Here is an 18,447-nt window from a genome sequence, read left to right as displayed (position 1 = left end):
GCCAAAAGACAATGAAGAATAGTTACAAAAGACACAAACAATAAAGCAGGAAACATTGCCATACCACTTGAAAAACCTAGCATTTGCCTCCTTTTTGAACACCAGAGTCAGTCCCTTATCACTTCAGTTCAAAAAGGCTACTATACTTAAAATTACTTTCTGCAAGCAACGAGAACAGTTGGGATTAGAACAGCTTCTACACAAGCATAAATTTAAGACTTTTCAGATGGATAGAAGAGAGGAATAAAGATAAGGTACTTGAGAGGTCCATAAAGTCATGAATGGCATGAAGAAGAGAACTAGGGAATGATCACCAACTGTTCTTACAACAAAAGAACCAGGGACACTCAGTGAAATTAATGTTTTCACTTAAATTTAGAATTTTCTGTCATAGGATGCTGTGAAGTTCAAATGCATAAATGGACTAAAAATGGGAGAATTAAATTCACACAGGATAAGCATATCATGGCTTATTAAATGCATGACAGAGGGTAACAGCAATCATTTACCCATCATCTTATTAATAGCTGGTGGATTCCAAAAGAAGTTTCTGAAGCCATGGGCAGCTCCTAATAGAGGGCAATGGTTCTGCACTCTACATTTCATGAAGCTATGGCACACCTGGGTGCAGGCTGATATGATTCAACAGATGACTGGGAAAATTAACAGATGAAGAAAACAGTTAAACTTTTAATCTTGAGAGCAATCCCTGAGAGTACTAAGGAAGTATCACTACACACATGATCTTGTCATGTTCTTTTACCTCCACAACTAGCTCACAGATAGGCAGAGAAAGAGAAACATGGCTGGTGCTGCTACCACAGAGCACACCTCCCCGCTCTGACTTTCTGCAACTTGAGAGCAATAAAACCCTAAAAGCACCTGTTATCATGATTTCCTTGTCCAACAAATTGGTCATAGCAATGGTAAACACATAAGGTAATGTGAGAGCCAGAAAGATGACATGGTTGGCTCAAGACATGTCATCACAAAAAGTTGGGGTGAGATGAAGAGAAGTTGTTAAGGACAAGGAAAAAGATCTGCTCATTAAATCAGAGACAGCAGTACCAAATTCACAATCCACATACCAAGGTCATGTGAGAAGGCCATGAAAACACAGAAGATTTAGAAGCCAAGCTACAAAGCTGTCAAATATACATGATGTCAGGGGTAAGTAAGACAGAAGTTCTGTAGGAAGCAAGAGGGGCATCAGGAACATCACACAGAAAAGCAAGCAAACTCAAATATGTGAAATAGAAGGACACTTCTGAAAACCTGCTAAGCAGCCAAATGGGCATTTATCTCTGAGGATGGGGAGCAGGTGAAGAGAAGGAGGCAGCTGTGTTGTATATGGGAAGGAAAAAAAAAAAAAAGACAAAACAGTGAGATCCTACCCTTTCACACAGGCAATCTCACATTTAACAGAGAAGGTAACAATTTATTGGTTTGACAACTGTAACATCAGATGATAACAGCAAAACCAGACAAGCCTGGAGGTCAAGCAAAACAGATTTTTTCCATCCCTTACTCATCTTGCAGAGAAAGAATTTGATGTGTATGCAGTCAACATATGACACAAACCCCACCCACCAAACAACTATTGTCTCCTCTTCCATAAGGCAGAACATCTTCCAGGGCTCAGATCACTGCAGGGAGGAAGCTGCATCTCTTCTGGTCCTACTTCTACCTGACAGGAAACTAGAGCAGACATATAAAGGCTTCCTTTATTAATCCTTGGAGCTGATATAGAATACAAAAGCTACTGTGGTTGATTTACTATTACATAAAGTTAAAATTGTTTTATTTAAGTAGTAAAGAACTCTGAGTTGGCAATGCTGCAGAACAGGAACTCCCACCTCTTCCATTTAGAAGGCAGAGCTCATCAGGCCTCCTCACTCCTTTGTTCAAGTTCCCAGTAAGGAGAGGCAAATGGGAAACTAACAGACCAGCACAATAGACCTCAGGACTAGGCAGGCATATGGGGAGAAGGGGAATTATATGATCACCAGTTCTGTTCAGTGCTTAAAGCATTCTCCATGTTACAACTCTGGGATGAACAGCAATTTTAGAATATTTAAGGGACTTCACTAAAGGATTGGTGTTTCAAAACAAAATTAGTTATTAGTTTGTTTGGGCTGATGAAGAATAGGGCCAATTGTTCCAGTTAGCTTAAGGATAACTAAACCAAAATAAAACAAGAATCTAGGAGGAGATACTCTGAAGTTGTAATTACATCCTTCTTCCCAGAAATTCCTCTAAGTCTTCCCAGGCATAACCCCACTTGAAAGTAGTTAGGGGTTTTATACACTGCTTTTGCAGGTAGCACAGGCAACCCCTAAAGCACTGTTGTCCAGACTTCTGGAAGTCACCAAACCCAGGAGCATGTAAAAATTAAGTAGGTTTGCAGGTCCAAACATTGTCAAATCTGCTGTCGATTGGTGAAGCAAAGTGCTCTATGAACTTTATATCCTACTAAGGCAATTTATCTCTTCTCCTTTCACTGGATTTGGTACAGTACACAATCTACAAAAGTATTAATAGGGGGATTTGCAGCGTTAGACTCCCAGCCTACTCTGTAGCTAGAATGCTTTATAATACCCTGCCTGATTAGAACATGAGCCTTTTTAAGACTAGTTTGGTGTTTCATCCACCCATACCAGCTGTCTCCCTGAAGGAAAGCCAGCAAGGAGCAGGCACTGGGCTGTATCACAGACAATGGGTGTGAGGAAGGAGTCATTGACCCTTTAGACACCTGCATACATTGTTTGCAAAGTACAGACATTATAGCTGAATTCACACAGCAGCAAGATGAGACCCCCGGATAGTTTGAGAGGCCTAAAAATTACGTTTACAGCTTCCACGACTGCTGCAATGAACCAAGTCAAGAAGTTAGAGCTTCCATTTTCTTCCACCTCCTGACAAGTGGAGCATAAATGAAAGCTCATGTCTCTGCTGCCTTCCCAGCTTCTGCTACAGGGAAGAACAGCTCTTTACAGCACCAACCATATATCCAAATGCAGGAATAAGTGCAGCTGTGCCATATTTCTCCTACATGAAAAAAGAATTAGCTGTTCAGATGCGTGCTCTGACTTGCCAGAAGAGTTCAGTGATTCAACAGCTTGAAGTCCAGTCATTCACTCTAACACACTGTTACATGTGACTTCATTACACAAGACCTCTGCAGTTGGTCTTCTGGGCTAGGATTAGCAGAAGTTGAATTAGCATTTAAGTCATGGTTTCAAAGCTAGCCTGAGTTTATGCATCCTCAGATTAGAGCAGAAGCCTCCCAGTAGTGCTTGGCACTGATATGAGGGCTCTGTTAGCCAAACAAGATCAGGGTATGTATGTTTGTGATGTGCCTGAAGGTTTCAGTCACATATGTTGAGCACTTTTACTCGATGCACATAGAGTCCTCACTGAGTACAGGTATGTCAGTTTCTTCCAGGAACACTGCTTATTTGATCTTGCCCTTGAATTCTGGCAAGCATTAGCATTGAGGTGAGATGTTCTAAACTCTTCCCTGGCAAATCCCCTTATTCCTGCAATCCATGAAATGCAGAGTTTGGCATATAGTATTCATTTTACAATTTTGCAACAGTAGCTGTTGTATATGCATCTGATTAGCAGTTGTGCACCTGCTTAGGTTTCTGGTATACATGAATCCATATCTTTTGTTTTGTGCTAAAACTAGTATTCATGATCTTGTAATCAAAGGATATAGGATTCATTCAAAGCTGAGGTTGTACACTGATCATCCAGCACTAGAGCTACATAGTTCATGCACAAACAGTACAGTAACAGCAGACTCCTGTGGAATTGGAAATAATGATTAGCCTTTAAGTTGCCCTACAGAATTAGCACCTGTCCTGGGTTCAGCTGGGATAGAGTTAATTTTTACAGGAACCTGGGAGGTGGGGGGGCATAGCCGGGGCAGCTGACCTGAACTAGCCAAGGAGCTATTCCATACCATGTGACATCATGCTCAGTATATACATGGGGAGTGGGCCGGGGGGAGGGCTCTCCTGCTCTCTCTCTCGACTTTCGGTGGGGGAAGTGGCAGAGCGTCGGGGCCCGGGTGGTGAGCAGTTGCACTGTGCATCACTCTTTTTTTGTATACTCTTTCATTAGTACCGTTGTTGTTGTTACTTTTTTTTGCGTTGTCCCAGTAAACTGCCCTTATCTCAACCCTCGAGGTTCCAGGTTTTTTTTTCTTTTCTCTCCTCCGTCTCCCCCCTATCCCACCGGAGGGGGGCAGGAGGAGTGAGCGAGCGGCTGCGTGGTCCTTTGTTACCGGCTGGGCTGAAACCACGACAGTCCCCTACACATGCTCTGACCACAAAGCTGGGAAACTAACTCCTCACTAAGCAGATCAAACTAGCAGAGCACAGGCTGAGGATTTGGCTCCCAACTCACTCAGGTAAGCTCTATTATCCTGAACTACATGCAGACAGCTTGCCATGTGCTGGAGGTCTTCTTCCAGTAATATCCTTTACTCAAGCCCTGTCTAAGCTAGGTCACAACAGAAGCTACACAGGTCAATTTAGTACAACACCAGGAGTATCCAGGGAGTCTTTAAACTCAAACTGCTGTGGAGTGGAACCACCAGTGAATGACGGCAGAAGCCTTGACACCACAGCATTTACCAAGCTTAATACAACAGCCTTATATTCAACTCGCCTTCCTGTACCAACACATGGTTCCAAAAGCAAGGAGCACCCCACTCAAGTGACAAATGAACTAGTAAACTCAAAGTAAACACCTCAGGGCTCCAAACATGTTGGCTTTGAAATTCTTTAACCTTAGTCCTCAAAAAGGACTGAAATACAAATTTTGTTTGTGGAACAGCCTGTTCACAGTATGCAGTTCAGACCACAACTATTCCTTAGCACTAGGATACAAATGCTCAAAAACTAATAACCATCACAGTGTCTCAAGGTATCAGAACTCCCTGCATATGAGTGAGTTTTGACTCATTTCACATTAAGTTCTCCAGTAGTTTGGGATGGATCCATCAAATCCTTCTGGCAACTCTTATAACTGTACACTGAGTTTGAGACAGCCATAGGGCAGAATGTCTCCAGCACTAATATGGAACACTACAATGGAAAAAGATATTGCAGGCTCTCCTTCACTGACAGTTAATATGCTCCTTACACACTTTTGGTCATGAGCAGGCTGATTTACAAATCTGCTTTGAACAAAGGAACAGCAACCAACAGTAGTCAAAAACAATACTGGCAAGTGGCCAGATCTGAGGTTTTATCATGTGACTAAAGACTTAAACAAAAGATTGTTAGTGCACATACTAAAGAAGGCAGCGGAGTTTCAATGGAAGGCATGAATTAGCCAGAACACCAGTGTTCCTCTAGAGAATGCCTCTGCCCAGTGAAGGCTTTTGCCTTTTTCTTCCTCCTGTTACTAAGTGTAAGGCTTCTCAGATACAATTAACCTCCCTCCAAGTTTCAGGTAAACTTTTGATATGTGACTGGCCGATGGACATGCTCCTTTCTCAGCTGGCAATATGTACATGTATACATGGAGGACAACATAGAAATATCACTTCTTCAGAGTGGTTAGAAAATCATCATAAAACATTCACCGACAACCAAGTCAAGGATCTTGTGTCAAGTTAGTGACTACTTTAGCAGAAGCTGAAGTTCATGGTAAAACAACTTGACAGAACATGATTGTAACCAAGATAATACATTCAGTTCTTTGGGGATATCATGGAATTAACGCATCTTTAGAAAGTAACATGAATGTTTGCTTCTGCACATAGTCTAATTGTGTTCAAAGTTTTCAAAGATAACTACTGACAAAGCAGATTTTAAAGTTTTGCTTTCATTTGACCTGAAAAAGTAAAAATAGTTAATATTTAGAGAAAAATATGCCTTCAGTATGTAGGTACTTCACTTGTCTAGGTTTGCCTTCTTGAGTTCATTATGCAGACTTATCCCCAAGTTTCTGCTCTGCTGATCACACTGAGAATCTTCAGACAAATTTCTGAAAGAATCACCAGAATAGCTCAAAATTGAACTTGAGAGCATTTTACATGCTCCTGATAGAGCTGCACTGTCTACTCACCCTTTAAACATCTGTAGATGGCATAATAGTAAACCAAAGTAGAAACGCTAAGGAATGCAAAAGAGTTTTCATCCTCCTTCCTTTCCTTCCCGTGCAATGGTTACAAAGGTTTAGAACCATCAAATTTACAACAGGAAAATTCTCTACAGCTTTTAACAAGGGTACATCCACAGATATTTTAGGCACTGTCAGGGCAGTTAAGTCACTTAAACTGGATTTGAGGGCTGCTATCTTTCAGTTTCATGCATTGTTCACCTTAGCCTCCTTCAGCATGGGGGCTTACGTGTTCCTAATTTCTAACCTTCCTTTATATTCAAGACCTTGACTCCATTTACCCTCTCCTTCCTGCCATCTGCCTCCTCTCAGCATAACACATCACGGTGGCTGCTTTTTCCCCCAGAAGTCTCCTACCATTCCTCTGAAACAGAAATTCCCCAGCTGCCCCAATTTTAGAGGTTTATTAGCACAATGTTTCTATCCACCATACTGCATGTGTTGAGACACCACACAAGTTGTATCAGAGTTGTAGACTCTGCATCACACTTTGTTCCTATGACAGTATGTACCATATAGTGTTCAATTAAAACAACTAAGAGAATAACATTGTGCAGCACCTTTTATAAGCACTGTCCACAGAACTGATCTAGTCATCAAGTCACCTAAATTCCCTGCTAATTCAGCTGCTCAATTACAGCATTAGATTTTCAGCCTTCAGAGCTGATGTTACACACACTGTAACAGATCTGATCCACTGCCTTTTAATCAGGAGGAATTGGTTCATTTTAGAATGTATCATACCTACTCCCTGCATTAGTGCCCTTACAGTGCAGCAGTTTGTTCACAGCAGGGGAAGAACACACCAAAGCAGGATCCATAGAGGAGCATGCCTCACCTAGCATAGCCTTTTACATAAGGCTTCCAAAGATCACTGGACAAACACTGTTTTCTTTCCTACTTCATAGAAGAGTCAAGTGACAATAGGAAGTTTAACAGCATTAGTTTCCAATTTTATCGTAACAGCCCCAGGAAATAAGTATCTCCTTGCTTTCAGCCTCTGCAGCAGAATACACAAATGCATTACACTGCAAAAGCTGAAATTTTGGTTCTAGGTTGCAATTATTGTAAGAATTCAGATTTCTTGTTATATATGTGCACCTGTGTCCGTTTTACATGTTTTATGGCAACACTACCCAAATTAAGTACTCTCTCACATTCTATGTGGCTATGATCTGAGAAAATAAGGTATCTAAGACTGCACTTGTGTGTGGTCTGTTATTAACAAGAGATCCTCAAGCTGCTAAGTGTAGCCATACTGAGCATGATGGCAGCAGTTACAAGTTTCAGAAATATATGAACACACACATCCAGATTTCCTCTACTCTTGCATATATCTCCTAGCACACCCAAACAGCAATGAGGTGACCAAGCACTGGCATCAGCTCAAACTGCTGCAGCTTCTAGCTGTGATCTGAGCCAGCCATATAGCAGTATCTGTCTGTGTAAAGACCAATTCAGAACACCTACAACCCTTAAGAGCCTACTTAGGCTGTGATTCCTAAAGTTCTGCATTCACTTGGTTATGAAAATATGGAATCTTCTGGAAAAACGCAGAGGCATCCAGCAGATTCAGCTACAACTAAAATCTTATAGTTAAGCTGTCTAGAAGGTCGGCTCTGAGCATGGAGTGCCAAGGCACTAGTACCCAGGCTACACTCACATTCCTATTTTTGAACATGTTATGCAGCACAGTTGGTTCAGACACTTCAGATGCTCCAGAAAGGTTGAGAGGCAGAGTTGATCTGACTATTGAATAGTCAGTGATAAATCACTTCAAAGCTATCAGTGCTTGAAGGATTTGCATCAACTCCAACAAGTTCCAATCACATTCTCTGCTGTCTTTGGCAAAAGCTGTCAGAGACAAACCTGAAAAATAAGAGATCAAGGTGAGGACAGGAGTCTTAGTAGGGCTTCTGATAGCTAAAGTTAGCAACACATTTTTCTGGCATGTTTAAAGCCATCTACAGTTCCACACTGTCCAGTGTCTTGAAATGCAGCAATTTGCACTTGAGGCTTACCACAGATGGTGCAGATGCAGTTATTATGCTTCAGCAGCAAGAACATAATCCTGAACACTACATTCCAGTCAGAACCAATTACAGCTTAGAGTACAATTTGTGAATTAGTGCCCTAGCATTGTTAACTTAGGTACTCAAATTTTAAGAATTGAGCTCTCACAAGCATTGTATATCATGAGAACAAGCTGCTTCTACATCCTCTTCTGTTGTTGCAAACATAATGGGGTAGGGGAGCAAAATATTCACCTGCTGTTCCATCAAATAAATATGAAGTCTGTATTTGAGAAGAACCTATTCCAAAACCACTTTGAGAACAAATTATTTCTCTTCCTAATCTGTCATTTTATAGTATATTTCATAGACACAATGGGATCTGCCCTCCTCAGGACACACTGCTTCAAGGAGAAAAACTAAATACAATTACTTCAGATACAACTTGAAGGGCACACAAGCATTCTGAGAACAAAAAGTTCTAAAGGTATAAGTATAAATCAATATTTCAAAACATCCATTAATTTTTATTCACTGGTAATGTAACAGCTTCTTACAGAAGAGGACTACTGACTATAGTGCTAGGCAGCAAGTGCACCTAGAAGTCATCTTCATTCAGAAGAGCCATGCCCCCACATACAATAAGCCCAATTAGTACGGTATTATGCATTGGGAACATGCAGTTAACACCCTATTTTGTAAGCTACATTAAGGTCTCCCAACAAAGACTTAAAAATCAATTGTTATAAGAACACACTGCAGAAACTTATTCATGAGGTGAATATATGCATTCACAAGCTGAATAAAAATTTTCTTCAATTTCAGTCCCAGAGTACCTATTTCAGAGGTCCAAATTTCTATAGCAACACTCCCATTAAGCACAAGAAAATGTTGGATTAGACTTACTTATATTGCAGCATGATTTCAATTATGATTCCAGGAAGCCTATTTGAAAAGCTCCTGTCTTTCAAATAAGTGATCTTTCAGGCTGTGACCAAACAGCATTTAAGCCTCTAAGGAATGAATTGCAAGTTCTTTTTCACTGTCATGAACACCCATTACAGCATCCTTTCAGCAGGAAATCTGAACATCAGTATGGAGGTTTCAGGACAGAAAGAGCAAAGTTGAATATAACCTTTATGCAAGGCAAAGAATAGACATACAGAAAGGCTCTGGGACCTTGGCTCAGTAGTAAAATAGGTCTTTCACCTCTAAAGATCTTGATCAGGCTATCAACCAGTCTTGTCCACTTCAAGTTAAGAAGGATGTATAAAAATGCAGCAATACGGGCAACAGAAAAAACAATGAGTCATGTTATTGATCAGTCAAATGTACCTGTAGCCCTACCAGAGGTGGTCACTGCCACTGGCCATTAACCAGTGGTCCTTGACTACCAGAGGGAACATGTTCCTGTATCCTCCTCAGAGGGAACTACGCAGTTCTATCTTGCTCTACGAGGTATGAGGTACCTACACAACATGTTAGCAAGAAGCCTACCTCACACAGTATAAGTCTGCTGCAAAACAGTCCCAAATCTGCATTCCACAAAGATCTGAAGTTAGTGGTGAAATAACAGCCTTAACCTGCTTGCAGCTTGTTACTTGCTAAACAGATCATGCTTACAGCTTTGTCATTTTTTGGTGAAGCTAGTTCAAATCCTGAGCTAGGTTTTCTACAAGAAATTTGAGAGTCCCAAAATCTCTACTGACAGCACACTGGACTCTGTTGTTCAAATGACAAGAGTTCCACTACAGCTTAACTCCTCTATCAGAACTGCTGTGGTCCTACCCTTCCTCATCACATCAGCCCTCCATTGTGGTCTGTCACCAGCTGTGCCGACATGCACCCAATAAGCCAGCTTGGTCATCTGACCCAATCCCAGGTTTCATAAAGGATAAAGTAGTGAAGGGCACAGTCCCTTCTCTCCCCTTGAAACACCATTTCCTTAACAGCTAAGCTACAGCTTCTACCCTTTTGTTAGAGGCAGAGGGGAAGTGCTTGACCAAACAGGCAAAGCTCAACCTTATGAAAGAGAAGTCTTTGCCTATCCCTGTTACCAAAAGTATAAAGCATCCCAAAAAGTGATAAGGCCAATAATGCTGCTGAAACCAGAGCTTGTTTCAACTAGAAAGGAAGAAGCTTGGTACACACAAACATGAACATGTAACTTAGATAAGGTGTTATGAATACAGCTCCTTTTACTTAACCTCAGGATTTTGCAAGTAAGCAGGATTTAATCTTACTGACATGCAACAATGAATTCAGAGCTGGTTTTGTTTATGGATTGTATACATCCAAGCTGTAAGGCTAGCAAAACAAAAAGCATACCAATGTTTGAGTCAGAAATTAACTCAACTGTGGCATACTGAACAAGATAACTAGCAAGTAAGATGGGTAACCTGTCAGAACTAGCCGATTCCATCAGCAGGATAAGTCAGGTTCATTCCTCTACTCAAAGAAACCAAACCAGATAAAGTTCTAGGTAAGAACCAAGGTGAACCATTTTCTTGCATCAGTAATCAAAAATTTTACAGAATCCCTCTTTTGCAATCAATTACCTGAGTCTACTACCCTATAGTCATGGGCAGCAAATCAAATGGTAGAGGTAGGAGGGTAAACAGAGTTAAGCTGACCTCAAGCTGCCTCAGAGTTAGAGATTTTAATGCCACACTGTACAGACATGCAGGACTGAGCTTGCTTTCAGCCTTCAGAAAAAACAAATATGCTGGTTTGATTGATTTCATTCATTCAAAAGGTTTAGAGGTAAAATAAGGATTTTGTCCTCAAAAGTTAAACCAGGCATCAACATGATTAGATGATGCAGACCAACAGGCAGAGATAACATGCTATGATTACTGCTTAACTCCACTGTCACTGGTCAGGAAACAAAGCTGTACACCAATGGCATCACTGTTGTCACCACTAATTTGACAGAGCAGATTTGCTACTGGATGGTGTACAGTGGATGGCAAGCCCATGACATCAACATAATAAATGCCATTAAGCAGCTGCACTGTGACTCCAGAGGGCTCTTAGTTCTGCATCAGTGCCTGCTCTAATGCAATCAGACACTCTACCTTCCTCTGAACACCATCAGCAATAGTCTGCTGAGTCATAGAGCCCGTAGGGACACCAGGAGCTGCAGGGCCTGCAAGTACAAACTGCACTCAGCCTGCTGCAGAGCAGAACACTACTCTCAAAAAACAGCAGTGCAGCACTGTTAGCCCACACAAAAAACACTTGGCAAAACCCTTTAAGCCCCAGTGAAACAAGGCAAGCCTTATCTAAAGTACATAGTATCTCGGTGTCCAGTATAATGCAGCAAAACTTAAGCCTTTCACAATTCTTCATAGAAATACAGCAAATTCCCCTATTTCCATCCCTCTCAAACCAGGGCTGTCGCAGGCAATCTATATGGAATGCCCAGCAACGTATTTGCAAGCACCTTGTCATCGCAAAGATCAGACATCAGCAGTATTAACTTTATTTCTTTGGCTTCAGAAACTTCTACATTAGTATTTTAGGAAAGGTTAAGAACAAGACATGCAAGAAAATATTTCAGTGCTAGCATTCAGAGCGGCTAATATTTTTAGTCTTCTTCAACTGGCACAGGTTATTAGTTTCAGACTGTATCTTTCACCAGTGTGGGTGTTTCCATTTATCTGTGCAGTTTTTTTGCCCTATAGCACTTGGTACATGCACTCTTTTCAGTGAGAACAAGCTCTAGAAGTTAGAAGCTCAGAACAATGACATGCAAGCTCTAAGACAGGGGTTATTTCAAGAACCAGCTCTCAAATTAAACTAGAACTATGACAGCACCTCAGCATGTTAAATACACAGATGCACAACAGTATTCAATACAAATTACTTCCATCTGAGGGGAAAAAGTAAAAGTCTTGCTACTAGAGCAAGCTAGACATCTGCTTTAGAAAATTAATCCTCAAGAAAAACATGGCACGATTAAGAGTTTTTTTTCAGCTGCCAACACTGAATGGTGCATGATTTGTGCTGAGCTCTTCACTGTTCTCGCTTGCTTGTAATGATTCTCAAGTACAAAAGCTTAAAACACTTCCTGGATTCACATCAAGATCTGAATACTAGAAAAAGTCTTATTTTGTTCAAATGTTACTAAAAAGTCACATTTGAAAGTAAAAAATACTTAATGAGTGCTCGGACTTGTTACTAAGATAGCTACAGTACCCCTTGGAATGACCTCTTCCATACAAAAGGGAATACTCATTATCAACCTTCAGTGCAGTGAATCTATATAGAGCTGGCACAGCAAAAAGGCTGCTGCTGCATCTAATTTAATAAGCATAGACTGCAAAACAAACAATGAAAAAATAAACTGACCTTATGTTTAGCATGCTGAAATGTTGACCCTTCCTGCTCTTCATGCTGCACCGAGTTGGCTCTCTCCCTCACACTTCTATACCCAGGACTGGGTATAATGTACTCTTTTCCTATGTCGATGTCTTTCATCTTCTGTAAACGCCAGGGTTTACACGTGTATTTTCACCTCAAATATCTGAAAAATAATTAAATTCCACTTCATTATATGCTATGCCCAACACACCAGTTACTTTTAGACATCTAGTTTTAAAGTTTATTTTCAAAATAAAAATCAGAAAGCGACTGTAAAATAGTTTTATTACAACAGGACTGTAATAATGTGACTTTGGAAACCCACAGAAGACTAACTTTCCCTGAACTAGTTTAAACATACCCTGAGGTAACCAAATAGTACAATGATTCTCAATGCACTAGAGTACTGTCATACTTCCTCCCTTAGAACTCTGAAATACAATTATGCAATCTGACAGATTAAAGTAATAACTACAGTATTTAGTTGAAACCTTGAGAAACTTGACTTGGAAGATCAAATCCCTTAAGTCTTCTGTTAGTGTCTAAAGTTGCACATACGCAACAACTTACCAGTACAAAGTTCTTCAAAACTGATATCTCTAGAGATACCACATGATAAAACAAGTCATTCCACACACACTCTAGAGAAAAATATATTCCTTCCCTACAGCGTTATTCACTTCTCCATAAACTTGAGCTATCTGTCATTAGCTATGAACATGCACAGGAAGGAGTCATGTCTTCAGCGCTGCAGGTTTTCCCTCAACCTATCAAATTACACTGTAAGGTCAGAAGGAGAATCGAAGTCCCGAAAAGAAAATCACCTCCCACTGCAAGGCTTTGTTTTAGAACTCCGCTTTATTGAATTCTGTCACTTGCCTTAAACTAACACGACGGAAGAAGCCTGGTTAAGTTACATTACTCAAAATCTGCATCAGCAGGTTTGGCTCGGGTGCACTGGGCTGCCACCTCTCCGCCGCCGCCTGCAGAAGCGGCCTCCTCCCCCCATCCGCCGACACGAGCCGCCCCCAAGGCCGCGTTCCAGCAGCCAGCCCCAGCCCACCGGCTGCCCCCCACCCGCGCAGCTCGGCGCTGCTCCCCCACCCCCGGGGCCGTAGGTGTCAGCGCCGGGCGAGGATGCTGCAGAGCAGCAGGTCCCGGGGCTGCTGCACCCTGCTGGCTCGCCATCCCTCCTGCAACAGGGATGCGAGCCAGCCTCCCCCGACCTGCCACCCCCAAGCAACCCGGGGGGGTAGGCGGGGGGTCCCCCCTTCCCCTATCGCCCCCCCGCCCGCCGCCTCCCCGTGTCTCCGCCGCACCGGCGTAACCAAGGGAGGCCCTCCCCGCTCGCGGACGGATCCCCCCCACTCCAGCCGGGGTGGGACGGACAGCGACGGCCCCGAGCTCTCGGCGGGAGGGGGGCACAGCGCAGCCCTCTTCACCGGGGGGTGAGGAGGGGAGGACACAGAACACCGCTCGACCGGCCTCCTCACAGGAAAAAGGGCGGCAAAGCCGCCTCCTCAGCCGCGCTGCGGCCCCCTCGCCCACACAAAGGGTCGCTTCCCATCCCCACCTCAGCACCCGCCCCCGGTAACGGGCGGGGCGGCCCCGCTCACCTCCGCCCGGCGACTACCCCCGCTGCGGCTTCTCCACTCAGCGGCCGCAAAGCCAAACAACATCCCTTATAGCGGTTCCGGCGTCCCCACTGCGCCTGCGCGGGGGCTGCGGCGGCCGTTCCTTCCTGGCGCACCACGGGAAATGTAGTCCGCGCCTCTGGGCCGGCCGCCCGACAGCTACCGGTCCGGGAACTACGTTTCCCAGAAGGCCCCGCGGTGTCCACCTCCGCCTGGGCGCCCCTCCCAGCCGTGCCCCCGCCCAGTCCCTTCCCGCCGCTCCTGCCGCAGCGTGGGGGGTCTGGAACGTTCGCCGCCGGCCGGCGCGAGCCGCCGGGGCGGGGCGGGCGCCCCCCGGGGCAGCGCGCGCCGCACGGCACGGCACGGCACGGCACGGCACGGCAGCAGTGCGAGGCAGCGCGCTGCCGTGCAAATGCAATGCAAACGCAATGCAAACGCAGCGCGGTGCGACGCATGGCGAGGTAGCAGAACGCAACGCGGTGCAATGCAGCGCAGCGCAGTGCGGGAGCGTGCGGCCGGTGCAGTGCGGGGAGGACGGGGCGATCCGCCCGCCCCGGGCGAACGTGGGGTGGGAAGAAGGACCCCACTCTCAGCTCGGACAGCCGCACGCAAAGCCGAGGGACCTGGCGCCGAGCCGTGGGGAGGACGAGGGTGATCTCGGTGTCCGTCCCCCGCCACCGGCCCGCCGCAGGCACGGCTCCCGGCAGCGGGAGCTGCCGCAGGGCGCTGCCCGGTTTGCAGAGGCGGAGCGGCGGCAGCCGGAGCGGTAGGGGCTGGCGGCCAGAGCAGGAGGAGCGGCGCCTCCCGCCTGGGCCTGGGCTGCACCCGCCTCTCTGCCGGCTGGTGCTTTGCACCAGCCTGTCACTTGCTGCCGGTTATTTACAGCCTTTCGGCCGGGGAAAGTGCGACCGTGTCCTTATCTGGGGCTTAACCTTTACCGCGGCTGGGGCTGGAGCGCTGGCTTCGGCGGGCAGCTCTTCGCAGCGAGGCAGGCGCGGAGCAGGAAGGGAGGGAAGCCCCTGCTGTGCCCCTCTGAAGGGACTCAGATCAGCTAAAGGGACTGCGAACTTGTCCCCATCAGGCTTTGCCCACTGAAGGGGATGGAGCAGGAGGGACGGAAGGTGCGGCTGTGCATCCCTGTGTGGCGGTGGCTGAGGGGCAGCAACGGCCCCGCTCCCCCGGTAAAGTGTGACACCAGCCCCCACCCCAGGGAAGTCGGTGAAGGGGGTGGACACAGCTGCGTTTCCCCTTACAAAGGGCTGTAAATATCCTTAAGAAACCCTGAGCTGTAGCTTCTCCCCTGCTGTGTTTAAAACCCTGTCCTCATCTGACATCTTCTTTCCACCAGCCAAATTTGGCTGATGTCTCATTTAAGTGGTTTATATAACAAGTGCCTGTTTGCACCGCAGTCCTTGCTCTCCTGTCAGGAATGTTTGTGAGAGTCAATTTGATAGAAAAGCTGAAATAAACTCAGGTGGAGATGGGAGATGGGAATCTGGAAGTAAAACTGGACCCAGAATATTCCTTCTGAGCCCACAGGCCAGCAGTACAGGTAAAAGGTGTCACCACACAAGCAACGATTCAAGGACACCCTTAAGGTACCAGAGAATCCCTTCAGAGCTCCCTGACACATCTGGCTACACATCCTGCAGAGCGCCAACTCTATTTCTGGCAAAAAAATGAGAATCAGCTCCATTGCAGGTGCTCTAACATTTTGGGACAGGAGAACTGACAGACAGACACACAGAAGCAGAGCCCTTGCCATGGTACAGCAGCCAAAACCACACGTGGCTGCTGCATTTTCCTGCAGTCTGTTCCTCAGGACTCACAATCATGCAATTTCAGATTAGTTTGGCTGAGATCTTATTGGGAAAGAAGCTGCAAGGTGCACTTCATGCTTTGTAAATGCTATGTCCCAGCAAAAGGTGGATTTTAAGACAGAAGCCAGGAGGCAATTTAGAGTAAGTGTCTGAACAGTCATTAAACAGACCTTTGTCTGCATCAGACACACTGGAGTGTCGGGGTAAATAGATGTGCAGTTACTGAGCAATGTAGTTAAACAGCATAAACAGAAAGGACAAAGTATGAAAGATGGAGAGAATGAAACTGTGTTAACACAGCTTCAAGGTGGATCACTTGTATTTTAGGGTGTTGACCTGAAATTGTTGTGAGCGTGTCTTTGGCCCCTGGGGCTGTGGAAGCAACTGGAGCTGCTTTTCAGAGGTGGCTGGCTGGTTTTGAGCTGATGACGTGTTGAAGCCCAAAGGCTCTGCATCATGTGCCTGGAGGGAAAGAAGAAAATGAACCTCCATTGTGCCAAAGTGGTTGCAAAATGTATTAGGAAAGATGAGCAGAGAGTGGTGTTTAAGCCAAGGGAGCCAGGGTGCTGCCTACACTTGTTCTGTCCTCTATTTCTCCAGTGCTGGAGCAGATCTGAGAGTAAAAGGGAGGGCATGAGTGCTAGTAGAAAACTGTGCTGGTAAATAATGATGTGTACGCTCCGCTCAGACTAGCGATGGGAGATGGGCCGGCGGCAGCATCAGCAGTGTTTTCGCACCTGTGGTCCTGCGAGTGTATGTACTCCCTTAGTATCGTAGTGAGACGAAAATGCTTACGTAGGCATAACCCACTTTTAAGCGTGTCACGAGTCTCCTCCAGCATTTGTTCTAAAGGATATAAATGTACGGGTGCTACCGACCAGAAGAGTTACATCTTTAGCTCCAGTGGCAGCAGCTAATGCTTTTAGTGCTGCAAGTCCTGGATTCATCCCTGCGGGATGGCAGCTCTTACATAAACAAGTCCTGTACAGTATTAAAACTTGCCCTGATTCAAGATCTGGGATTTGCCGTAATTAGCCCTGCCTGCAGCAAGAAAAGCACAGCCAGACCAAAGAGCCAGCAGCAGCTTCAAAGCCAAGGCCTGCAGACCATGTGGGCTGGGAAGTAATACCTGACAATTAGTTTTCTTAGAGGTGTACAATATCTGCTCACACACCCCCCAAAACAAACATCAGTAACAAATTTAAAGCAAAGCTTGAAACAAACTGAGTTGAGCCATTGGATCTAGGAGTGGAGCATCACCAAGTTGACCAGGAAAACCAAGGCTCGGTTTGTGGGAGTGATGGTCTTTATTTATCCAACTCTCCTACCGCATCTTTCCCCATAGGATCTGGGGACCTGCTTCTGCCTCCTGGGGAATATGGAGCACGTGCTGCCCAGGCAATTTAACTGAGCTGAATCTTGGACAGAAACAAACAGATGTTCTTTCAGGAGATCTTCCAAGCTTGAGGAGCATTGCAACACTAGTTTGGGTTCACAGCACTGCAATTAAGACCAGAATCTCAGCCACACAAAACCCTGTTACACACATGACTGCAAAGCAGAGAGTTACTTGTGTGCCGATGGGATCCAAACGCCTGGCAAGCCCAGAAGACGCTGGCTGCACAGGTCTGGTGGGGGAGCAATGGAGTGGTACAGTCACCATTTTACTACTGGCAAATAATTGCAATGAGGCACTAGGACAAAACAGCTTTTCTCTTTGCCCTGAAGGAAAAGATATCCCCAAAGAAGCAGCAGGATGTGATGGGACTGATGTCTGTGGAGATATGTGGAATACCAGGAGATGCCTTGGGCTAACAGGAGTGGAGAGCTGTCACTTCAGGCTTGCCACCTGCCCAGCACCTCCTTGCAGATCTGTGGGCTCTGCGAGGCTGGCTGGGGAACACAACATGCTTCAGTTAGAGTGGATGGTGCTTGAGGAGGCATCTTCCTTTGACAGAGATCCAGACAGCCCTGTGCAGAACTGTTCCTCCCTCCCTCCCCAAATCTCCTTTCCTGTGCACCTCATGTACAGAGGACATCTTACCCTTCTCCACTGGGATGCTTGGTCCCGGCTGCTGAGGCTTGCATTTTCAGCATGAGTTTCCTGGGTTCAGTCCCTCCTGATAAGCATGCTGACAGTTGTTATGCTTGCTGGTGCTTTTTTACTCTCTCGCTGATCAGAGCTCTCAGCCATGAAGTGCAGAACTCAGTAATTAATTGGACGGCTCAAGTAAAAGTCCCATGACCTCAAATTTAGCTTGCAGCATTGCAAACCATAACAAGTCCAGAAATAGGGTGGTCTGGAGAGACTGCGTTCATCAGCTTGTTCCTCGTTCTCTATCCCTGTGCAGTGCCCAATCTTTTATTGTCCATCATTTCCAGGTCTCCTTCCCAAACACAGCCTGTTAGTTCAGGACTTTGAGCTCTCAGAGCCAACCAAAAAATTTCCCATTGCACTGCAGCTACTGCAAGTCACTG

At 45.2% G+C, this 18,447-nt stretch overlaps 1 protein-coding gene across 10 annotated transcripts in view; it reads right to left on the bottom strand.

Moving 5' to 3' along the window:
• The window catches only part of ABCC5 (ATP binding cassette subfamily C member 5), a 74,575-nt gene extending 60,307 nt beyond the window's left edge, over window positions 1–14,268 (bottom strand). For 6 of the 10 annotated variants that reach the window (XR_005933471.1, XR_005933472.1, XM_041126971.1 and 3 more), the window contains exons 1-2: window positions 14,132–14,268; window positions 12,504–12,678 (exon numbers count right to left, since the gene is read on the bottom strand). Coding sequence is in view for 8 of the 10 variants with exons in the window: in XM_041126971.1 (XP_040982905.1) it covers window positions 12,504–12,632 (129 nt within the window). In the remaining 2 variants the exon portion in view is untranslated. Of the gene's footprint in view, window positions 1–7,801; window positions 8,008–12,503; window positions 12,679–13,085; window positions 13,328–13,394; window positions 13,516–14,088; window positions 14,111–14,131 lie in introns of those variants that run through there. The other 4 variants (XM_041126974.1, XM_041126973.1, XM_041126972.1 and 1 more) reach the window with 4 other exon arrangements.
• Window positions 14,269–18,447: the final 4,179 nt, after the last annotated feature.

This window comes from Aquila chrysaetos, chromosome 10, assembly GCF_900496995.4.
Source record: "Aquila chrysaetos chrysaetos chromosome 10, bAquChr1.4, whole genome shotgun sequence".
NCBI lineage: Eukaryota > Metazoa > Chordata > Aves > Accipitriformes > Accipitridae > Aquila > Aquila chrysaetos.
This window is presented reverse-complemented; position numbering and strand designations above follow the sequence as displayed.